The sequence below is a fragment of the Hyperolius riggenbachi genome, chromosome 3, assembly GCF_040937935.1.
Source record: "Hyperolius riggenbachi isolate aHypRig1 chromosome 3, aHypRig1.pri, whole genome shotgun sequence".
NCBI lineage: Eukaryota > Metazoa > Chordata > Amphibia > Anura > Hyperoliidae > Hyperolius > Hyperolius riggenbachi.
This window is the reverse complement of record NC_090648.1, coordinates 344,821,645-344,832,917: the sequence shown is the minus strand read 5'-3', so window position 1 is coordinate 344,832,917 and position 11,273 is coordinate 344,821,645. Positions and strand designations below refer to the sequence as shown.

Genomic DNA, 11,273 nt, shown 5'->3' with positions numbered 1-11,273 from the left:
CCTGTCACTATGTGACTGGGGGGAGGGGACACCTGTCACTATGTGACTGGGGGAGGGACACCTGTCACTATGTGACTGGGGGAGGGGACACCTGTCACTATGTGACTGGGGAGGGGACACCTGTCACTATGTGACTGGGGGACTGGGGGGGGGGGGGGGACACTGTCACTATGCTGACTGGGGGGGGGGGACCTGTCACTATGTGACTGGGGGTGGCACCTGTTACTACCTCATCCGGCCACACCACAGCATCACCGCCAGCCCGGCCACAGCAGCACAGCAAGGCCTTTCAGCCCACACATCATCACCAATCTGGCCGAAAACACTATTGCCAGGCCAGCCAGGCACAGACAGCCAGTAGAGGAGAATACAGAAGCCAGGTAAGAGGTGTCTACCATATTAAAGGGGGCATTCTGCTATTTATTGTGAAATGCTCTCTATGTGCCTCATAACTGCTGAATTTGTTGTGTTGGGGGCCTCATGATTGCTGAATTTGTCTTGTTGGGGGCCTCATTTGTTGGGGGCATCACGATTGCTGAATTTGCCTTGTTGGGGGGCCTCAAGATTTCTGGTTTTGTTGGAGCCTCATGATTTGTTGGGGGCCTCATGATTGCTGAATTTGTCTTGTTGGGGGCCTCATGATTGCTGAATGTGCCTTGTTGGGGGCCTCATGATTGCTGAATTTGTCTTGTTGGGGGCCTCATGATCGCTGAATTTGTCTTGTTGGGGTCACCTGATTGCGAACTGCGAGACTATGGAAAAGCTGAATCATCATCATGACAATAGCATTAACCCTTTTTTAGCTTTTTAAAACGGAAAATAAAACTGGGAGGTTCTAAAAAAAAAATACATTTTTCAGGAGTAGGATGGATGAAATTGTTTATCTTCAGAGTTTATTTTCAACTTGGATTTTCCATAATGTTCATGTATGAGTTAAAATGTTTGTATGTAGTTTCAATTGCTGTTGCCACTTGCGAGAGATAAGTGACTTTTGGGTTGCAGTTTGGGCACTCGGCCCTCCAAAAGGTTCGCCACCACTGTCCTAATCTAATGTCCCACATTGCTAAGTTCGTGTAAATTTGCTCCACCCATGGCCACACCCACATTCTGGTCATGGCCACACCCATTTTTCGGCGCGGCGTACGCTCAACGGAACCCTTGTTTTTCACCACAGTCTGGAATTGCATGTTGTGGGGATCTGCTGCCAATTGCACTGCATTTTGTGGCGAGTGCTGCCAATCTAATTGTCCTTTAATTGCAATTTTTTTTCCTGGGGGGGGGGGGGGGGGTTGCGGCTCTAGCAAGAACCTTCGGCCCTCCACCATGGGGTCTAAAAAAAGAATGGCCCTCCATGCCCATGAAGTTGGACAGCACTGGTATAGGGAATACATCGAGAGTCTGATATATAAAGCCCTATTGGCAAGCTAAAACATAACTTTTAAGCCACGTCAAAAACGTGGGCTGCAACTTATAGAACGTACGTAACAGCAAAGAGCAGCCAATCCTCACTTAATATAACAAGGGTAGTGAAGGGGCACAAAGAGGTTTAATTGCAGCATGTCTCTAGGCAGCAGTCAAGCAGGCTTTGTCTGTGCTACGCTGAAAATAATGGCCTCCTCCGAGTATCCTACTAATATAATAAATGGGAAAGTTCGGATGTTTGGATGTTTGTTACTCGATCACGCAAAAACGGCTGAACGGATTTGAATGAAATTTGGCAACACACATAGTACATTACCTGGAATAAAGTATAGGATACTTTTTATTCCCATAACCAAAAAGAGACAAATACAAATTTCACTGGAAAATGTAAACTGCAGCCATACACTGTTACACTGGAGGTGTGTTAGCTTCTAAGGGTAGAATGGTTAATTTGCATATATTCAGCAGTGATGCACTGGGAGACATCTCAAGCTCACTCCAACCTGAATTATCGCAAATTATTTCTGTTTTAAGAAAGCAAACGTTTGGTTTTTCTTAACATCTTAGTAAGTGGGCTTTTAGGACCAATGTAGTCCCTTACACACTCCAATGCGTTCTGGGTCACCATGAGCGTGCTGGTTAGTCTGTACCTCTCAGTGTTACAAGCCCTACTGCATAGAGCCAAATTAATCCATGCCATGCACTGATGAGGATCAAACAATCCAAAACAGTCTGTATGCATGTTGGATTATTATGGCTCTGTACAATTTAACAAGCTGACAAATCATTGCATTCCAGCAGTTCTGGGGAGGTGTTAGCTTCTAAGGGCCCATTCACACTTGTGCGGGAATCGAGCGATTCCCGCTCACGGCAAACCGCTAGCGGTTCTGCAAGAACCGCTACACAATGTAGCGAGTGGCAGTGTTCTCACTGCCGCGGTTGTGGTTAGCGATAACCGCAACTGCGCTGCATGCAGCGGTTTGCCGGCGACGAGGCGTTCCGCGATTAGCGATCGTGATTAGCGTGCACAGCACACTAATCGCGATCGCTCCAAAACCGCCGCAGTGTCCAGTGATTTTTCCGCGCTAATCGCAGGAAAATCACTCCCGCAAAACGCCGGCGGTAATCGCCGGCGTTTCTGCGGTTCTAAGTGTGAATGGGCCCTAAGGGCTCTTTCACACTACAGGCAGCGGTGTTGAAAGGCTAAAACGCTGCGTTTTGGCTGCAGGCGTTTTCAAGGCGTTTTAACGCCTATACATTACAATCAATTGTAATGAGAAACGCCGCGGTAGGGCCCAGAAAAAGCGCCTGGGAGCGTTATAAACGCAACGCTCCAAAACGCGGCGTTTTAGTGTGAATGGTAAAATGAAAGTCTATGGGACTTTTTTACCTAGGAAAACGCCAACTTCGGCCGTGGCGTTAAAACCGCCGAAAAAGCCCTCTGGGTGTGAAAGGGCCCCTAAGGGTAACATGGTTAATTTGCATATTTTCAGCAGTGATGCACTGGGAGACATATCAAGCTCAATCCAACCTGAATTATCGCAAATTCTTTCTGTTTTAAGAAGCAAACTTTTGTTTTTCTTACTCTGTTAATGGTAGGGTTCTTCAAACTTTGCACAGTTGGTAGTTGGGTGGACTGGGATTATTATTCAGGAAAAGTGGTTGGAGCCTATAAAAGCCAATCAAAATTCACCTATTGATTTCAAGGGGAATATTTACATTTCTGCTATTCTTGCACTGTTAATGGCACAAGCCTCAAACCTTGTATAGTTGATCATTGGGTGACTGGGGTTCAATTTCAGAAAGGGGGTGGAGCCACCAAATAGCCAATCAGATTTGTTTCATTCCAATGCAAATTGATTGTTGCCAAACACCGCAAAGCTCACAAACTTGGTAATTGAGTAATTGATTAATTGTGTGTTAGGTTAGGAAAGTGGGCACAGCCAACACCAGCCAAATACATAAGCGGGGAACGCAGGGTCATAAGTGGGCGGAGACAAAATACAAATTTTACTGGGAAAATGTAAACAGCAGCCATTCTTACACTGTTAATGGTAGGGTTCTCAACCTTTGCACAGTTGGTTACTTGGTGACTGGGGTTAATATTCAGAAAAGTGGGTGGAGCCTACAAAAAACAATCAAAAACTACCTATTGATTTTTCAGGGGAATATTTCATTGCTGCCATTCTTGCACTGTTAATGGCACAAGCCTCCAACCTGGTACAGTTGATCATTGCGTGACTGGGGTTTAAATTTATATAAGGGGGTGGGAGCCCCAAACAGCCAATCTGATTTGTTCATTTTAATGCAGGTTATTGATGCCAAAGACCGCAAAGCTCACAAACTTGGTCATTGAGTAATTGAGTAAATTGTGTGTTAGGGTTAGGAAAAGTGGGGCGCAGCCAACACCAGCCAAATACATAATCAGGCAATGCTGGGGTCATCAGTAGGTGGCGACAAATACAAATTTCACTGAGAATATGTAAACTGCAGCAATTCTTACACTATTAATTGTAGGGTTCTCAAACTTTGCACAGTTTGGTCACTGGGTGACTGAGATTAATATTCAGAAAAGTGGGTGGAGCCTACAAAAGCCAATCAAAATCCACCTATTAATCTTTAAGGGAATATTTTAATTGATGCCATTCTTGCACTGTTAATGGCACAAGCCTCTTGCACTGTTAATCACCTGTACCTGGTACAGTTGGCCATTGGGGTGAATTGGGGTTCAAATTCAGAAAAAAGGGTGGAGCCACAGCCAATCAGATTTATTTTATTTCAATGCAAATTATTGATGCCAAAGACCGCAAAGCTCACAAACTTAGTCATTAAGTAATTTTGTGTTAGGGTTAGAGAAAGTGGGCGGAGCCAGCACCAGCCAAATACATACCTGGGCAATGGCGAGGTCTTCCAGTGGGCGGAGACAAACACAAATTTCACTGGGAAAATGTAAACTGCAGCCATTCTTACACTATTAATTGTAGGGTTCTAAACTTGCACAGTTGGTCACTGGGTGACTGGGATTAATATTCAGAAAAGTGGGTGGAGCCTACAAAAGCTAATCAAAATTCACCTATTGATTTTCAAAGGAGTGTAGTCAGAGCCAATTAGATTTTTTTCATTTCAATGCCAATTATTGATGCCAAAGACCGCAAGCTCACAAACTAGGTCATCATTCAGTAATTGTGTGTTAGGATTAGAAAAAGTGTACAGAGCTAACACTAGCCAATTACATACCCGGGCAACGCCGGGCGACCAGCTAGTATATAATAATCCCGAACATTTGCATAGCCCTTTTCTCCTGACGGACTTAAAGCGCTCAAGAGCTGCGGCCACGCTCAAGCGGCCACCCTGCAGTGTTCGGGAGTCTTGCCTTGAAATTCTTACTGAATAGGTACTGACCCCAGCCGGATTCAAACCTGGTCTCCCATGTCAAAGGTGGTGCCCTTAACCAGTACACTATCCAGCCACTGCTATATACGCCCCCACGCAGCTGCAGATTTTATCAAAGAAGGCTCCCTTATTATCCTGGATGTTCTGGGTAATCTAGGAACTGTCTAGGTCATATAGATAGTGCTTAGGCTAGTTCACGGGTCGCATGGAGGTGTATGGTCACATGGAGGAGGGGGGCAGGTGCCAAATAGTTCTAGGATGTTTGAAAACTCAGACTTCAACTAAATCTGAAATGCCGGAAAGGGGTTGCACTTCATATGATTCCTGCAAGCAAATGACAGGTGTGCCTTACACCTCTCCAAATACAACTAAGACCAGCCTCTACTCTTGGGCTCGTGGAAAATTTGTCCTTGCCTTTTTCTGTTGGCAAATAATAAGGAATACCTCATTATCAGTTATCGGTATTCCTCCCCCCCCCCCCCCCCCCCCCCCCCCCCCCCCCCCCCCCCCCCCCCCCCCCCCCGCCTTCCTATTCCACCCATCAAAAAAAGCTTTCGGTTGGTGGGCTCTGATCGCTGGTGTGATTTTTATTTTATTTTTCGGTTTGTTTTTTTTTCCTTTTTTTTTTAATGTATTTTTATCTCTCCCCTTCCTCCCCCCAGCAGCCAATCAGGGCGATCCTCTCTTAGGCATCAACTTATGAGAGGGGATTGCGATTGGAGCCCCACTAGGGGACAGCCGAGTGACATGGCTGTCCCCAGTATAGCACTGCAGTGGATCGCAGTGCTGTACAATGTAAATAAACGGCAGTTTCACCGTCTAACAGTCGGCTAGTGGCTGGTAGACTGATGATGGAGCGGAGCTCAGTCACTCGTGGGGATGCGCACGATCCCCTGTAAAACCCCGTCCCAGGACTTGACGCCTTTTGGCGTTAGGCGGTCCTGGGGCTGCCACCTTACCAAAGCCTATCGGCGTTAGGGAAGGGGTTAAACCTTATACAAACTGTGATGATATATTGGGGTGAGGATGATATGTACGGTAATATGCAGAATATCGCCGCCGTATGGTATCGCACAGAAGCGTATTTTTCATTTTTCTGGCTGTGTTACATGGGTATGTCAGCCAGTCTGGCTTTGAAGGTATTGGCAGCTAGCTTCATGGACTGTTAATGTGATTGTGTGTGTGTGTGTGTGTGTGTGTGTGTCAATAGACCTACATTTGCATTGAATTTCTCGGGAAGCAGGGAGCTTGGACATCAGCATACAGTTCCTCTGGACAGCCAGGAACAGGTAATTAGGTTTCCCTTTTGTCTGGCATCCTGCAAATATGGTGCATTGCTTTGATCTTTTTGTATTAAGGTAAACAGCTGCCTGTGGGTCAAAACACTATCAGACTAACGGAGTCTGCCAAGTTCAAAGTGGACAGGAAAAGCCTTGAATTTCGCATGTCACAGCTAGCCCAGGTGTGACAAGGGGCTCGGCAGACCGTGATTTCACAAACGGGGAAATTGCGTTAGATTGTGGGACTTGTACCCTCAGGCCCCAAATGGGCCTATAGGAACCTGCACAGGTCCTTCACAACTGGTAGCTCTCTGGAGACAGCAAAAACGCTAGGGCTGCCCGACTACTGGTCGAAAGCGGCGTTCTCCTGCCAATGACGTTCAAACAACGCTGGTAACGTTTATTTTTCCCTGTTTATTTTGGTAAGCAAATAGCCTTGTGTGTATCTTTGTAACTTTTATTTTGTAACTTTTACTGTTTTTGTAAATCTTTTGTATATATTATTTTCTGCATTGTTCCACTTTTTTCCTAGAATATTAAATCGTTATTTAATAAGTTTGACTCCTGCTGTACTAAACTAACACTCATAGCCTAGAAGAGACTGAAGTGTAACTGTGTATAAGTCCATGCCTAGTTGTATGACTGAGCAACACTACCGTATAAGATTGTAGTTGCATTGTGTGTATGGGGCACTTCTGCGCTCGACAGCAGAGTGGGAAGTTTAACAGTATTGTTCGGAACGACTGTTAGTAGTTTTGCTTCACTACAGTGTAAGATTGCAACAGTGTGTGCGTGGCGTTCTTGTATTCGGCCTAAAGCACAAAGCTGACCCGAGTACGAAAACGCGGATTGCGTGCTGAGCACTCGACAGCAGAGTGGACGTGTCTAGCAACAGCTAGTGGTGGCAGTGAGAAGTCTTTGAGGGGTCCCAGCCTTGTTTTAGCTTGAATTAGGCGGCTCCCCGCTTGATCTGGTCAAACCCGCAGTCGGGAACCGTATATGCAGGCGTGCCGCGGGTCGGTTCCTGACACAAACATTTATATTTAATGACCATTGAAGTAACCATTGAAGTACTTAAGTTCATGTCTCCACAAGAGACCTCACTGTGATACTTGTTCTCTCTCATCAGTGTTACTGGCGAGCTTATGCTGTTGGAGATGTGGAGAAAATGGCTCTGGTTAAATTAGCAAAGTGAGTATAGTTCATCTTTTTGACTCATGAGGATAATATTGTGCACAGACCTGACATGCGAGCTACTCTGCCCCATGTGTCCTCCTCTGCCCCTGTGTATACGTAGGAGAAGCAGCAGTTTGGCTCCTCCTAATCAAGGCTCCGTTGGCAAACCACAGACATCACCTCTCCTACATGGCTCAGTCAGAGCTGCTCAAACAGCAGAAGCTGGCACTAGGGGACCCGTGCAGAAGAGAAGAGGTCTGTGTTTGCTGGTGGAGCCATTGATTGGGTGAGCCAAGCTGCCGCAGGACACACCGGGGGGGGGGGGGCTCTGTCCAGGGTCTCTGGCTTTAAGTATTAGAGGCAGAGGATCAGCAGGACAGCCAGGCAATGTACATTATTTAAAAGGAAATAAACATGTCAGCCTCAATATCACTCACCTCGGGTTCCCTTTAACCCCCTTGGCGGTATGAAAAATACCGCCAGGGGGCAGCGCAGCAGTTTTTAAAAAAAAAAAAAAAATGTTTAAATCATGTAGCGAGCCCAGGGCTCGCTACATGATAGCCGCTGCTCAGCGGCATCCCCCCAGCCCCGCCGATCGCCTCCGGCGATAGGCGATCAGGAAATCCCGTTCAAAGAACGGGATTTCCTGGAGGGCTTCCTCCGTCGCCATGGTGACGGGGCGGAATGACGTCAGCGACGTCGGGACGTCATTGGGAGACCCGATCCACCCCTTGGCGCTGCCTGGCACTGATTGGCCAGGCAGCGCAGGGGTCTGGGGGGGGGGGGGGGGGGCGCGCGCCGCACCGGATAGCGGCGATCGGGCGCGCGGCGGCGGCGGCGATCGGGGTGCTGGCGCAACTAGCAAAGTGCTAGCTGCGTCCAGCAAAAAAAAAATTATGTAAATCGGCCCAGCAGGGCCTGAGCGGCACCCTCCGGCGGCTTACCCCGTGTCACACACTGGGTTACCGCCAAGGAGGTTAAGGAAAATTAGGCTGTGACTGCTGCCCATTTTACAGTACAGTAGATATTGTTACTTTAATATAGTGAACCTCTGTCTATTGTAAACTCTGTCCCAAGGTCCTGGCAAATGGACCTGTATAAATATACAATGCATGACTAATTCTTATACAGTATAGTAAACTTCTGATATAGTAAACTACTTGGTCAGGTCCCTTGAAGTTTACTGTGAAGGGATACTACTGTATAATTTAAATGCAGCCTAAGGCAGGTGTCACAACTATAGTGATATATAACTTCTTAAAAGGAAAATGCTATGCAGGATATATAAAAATGTAATGAGTTGCATGCTGCATGGCATCTCTTCCCAGGAATAGCTTAGCAGCACCCTTCTTGGCTTCAGTAAGAGAGCCCAGTAAATGGAGCCATTGATTGGGTGAGCCAAGCTATCGCAGGACACACAGGGGTAGGGGGGGGGGCATAGAGGACAGAAGGGACACAATAATTGGGGGAGAATATGTACAAGACCCTCCTGGAACATGGACGCACCCGTTTTAGTATATCATTTTTTTCCCCCAGGCTTTTGCCCTCTAAACCTAGGTGCATCTTATATTCCCGGGAGGTCTTATATGCTGTCAAATACGGTAATTGTATCATATAAACGAGTCACTTGTTTCTTGCATACATAATCACCTGGATTTATTCATTGTTGCATCAGTATAGAGCCTTCCAGGGAGGCCGCAAGTGACCGACTCTGCCGAGACCTCTGGTGCCTTGGCCAGCGATCCGCCGGGGGATAGACTTGACTGTGCTCACACTGCCCACCGTGTGACGTCACTCCCTACAGTGTCAGCCCCTCATTGTTGCTCGAGGGAGTGAGTACTGGTCCCTCGCTGGCGACATTCCTTGTACATGTGTACGCGGCTTCAGAGTCCCAGGCAGAGCTGAAGGACATCTGTATAACACTAGGCTGTAGAAGCATGTGGGATATGTGGAATGTAGAGATAAGAGGTGCTTGGTACTAGTAATACTGGATCCTTCTATATAAACTTTGTTTATAAGGGGACCTGTCTTGTGAGAAAGTTTGACAAAACAGAAATTATTTGTGAGACTTGCAAGTAAGCATCCTACCCAACTGTTTCTTTCTTTATAAGGCTTCATGAACAACTCAATGAATCGGAACAGGCTGCCCAGTGTTACATTAAATACATCCAGGACATCAATTCTTCTGGGGTGAGTGATAACCGATACTTCCCTGCTTTCTCAACGTTCTACATGGTTTATTCATTCATATTCTCTCTCCAGGATTTAATAGAACACCAAGAAGTCAGCACTGCATTCCGCTATCTGGCTCAGTATTACTTCAAATGCAAACTCTGGGATGAGGCCTCCGCATGTGCTCAGAAATGCTTCAATTATAATGATGTAAGTAGGAAATCATGACTAAGATGAAAGTAGGAGTGCTAGTCTTAATTATGCATAAATAACTATTTCTGTGTATGTATCTGAGCCTGTTATAAGAAAGTGTCAATCTGATCACAACTATCCACCCTCTTTGTTTTCCAACTTTAACCATTTCTGCCGCCCGGACGTGAAGCTCACGTCCAGGCGGCTGCTCTGCTGCGGTGCCCCGCTTTGTGCTGTCCCCCGGTAGCCCTGGGATCAGTGAACGGGAACATGGTTCCCGATCACCAATCCGTGTCCCTAGCAGAAAAACCGAAGCGCTCTTACAAGAGGCTTCACTCTTTCTGCACGTAAAATTTTCCGCGTCCCCCTTGTGCTTCCGGTTAGCAAGAAGCACAAGGAGGAAAAAAAAAAACTTAGAGGAGCTGTCAGCCATACTATGCCAGGATAAACACACACACATATAAGTAGATAAATACTAGCTCTACTTACATGACAGATGTATTGCACTGTCCACGATTTCATTTCAGTGAATTTTATAAAACAAAAATACGGAAATGCAGAGAATTCTGTTCCCTGGCAGGGGCCATCTTTAGTCCCTCCAGCGAAGCCAATGCTGAGGTCATTTCCTCCCTTACCCCCCTTCCCTCCTACCTACAGCAATTGCCAGCGCTATATTACTGACACCCCTGCATCCATGAGAACCCCCCAGCCCTGCTACTATATCAGTAGTGATTCCCCCTGTATTTACCCTCAGCCCTGCAGCGTCCATCTCATCTCCCAGCATAACAGCACTTAGCAGGGAAGAATATATGCAGCCCCAGCACCAGAGGAGAATCTGTGTGCGCTGCGTGTATTCTTCCCCGCTGGGCTCTGTGGTGCTGCAGGTGGGGATGTTGCGGGGTGGAGGGATAATGCAGGGGGAGTCCCTTTGTAAATGGTGGCGGGGCCGGGGTCCCCATGGATGCGGAGATGCCCGCTGCCCCCTGAATAAAGTTACGGAGATGCCGACAGAGTGCAGGGAGGGGGCTGACAGTGCAGACGCGAGGCTGCCAATGAGAGAGGGACAGGCTTGAGTGACACAGGCTGCAGCCAATCAGACTGAACTAGCTGTGTCTGGGCAGAAAAGCAAAGGAGAACTCTTCCCCCCCCCCCCCCCCCCCGCCCCAGCCTGCACTGCATCTTCGGTTATGCGGCCTCTTACTGCGGCTTTAGAGATGGGGACGAGGATTTATCTACAATTTAAAAAAAAAGTAAGATTTGTTTTTAAGTTAGGCATTGCCTTTTTAGTATCCATTTTATCTATATTACCGATAGAAATAGGGAATAGATTTTTGTTTTTAAGCCTAACAGTTACTCTTTAAGGTGGCCATCTTGTGGCCAAATAGTAAAACTACATCTACATATTTTTTTACATTACAATTTACACATATAATAACATTCAAAATTAACTGTTTATTTCCCACACCAAAATATTACCCAAATAAAATTTTTAATGGAAAAAAAAATTACAATTAAAAAAAAAAAAGTTACCTAAGGGTCTGAACTTTTTAAAATATGCATTTGAAGGGGGTATACTACGAACATTTTTTAAATTATAAGCTTGTAAATCGTGATAGACGCAAAACGGAAAAAATGCAC

At 46.4% G+C, this 11,273-nt stretch overlaps 1 protein-coding gene across 2 annotated transcripts in view; it reads left to right on the top strand.

The window, feature by feature from the left end:
- Positions 1-11,273, top strand: part of CDC23 (cell division cycle 23) — a 53,116-nt gene that overhangs the window by 31,614 nt on the left and 10,229 nt on the right. For both annotated transcript variants that reach the window (XM_068272813.1, XM_068272814.1), the window contains 3 exons: positions 7,225-7,286; positions 9,383-9,461; positions 9,534-9,653. In XM_068272813.1, coding sequence (XP_068128914.1) covers positions 7,225-7,286; positions 9,383-9,461; positions 9,534-9,653 — 261 coding nt within the window. The remainder of the gene's footprint in view (positions 1-7,224; positions 7,287-9,382; positions 9,462-9,533; positions 9,654-11,273) is intronic.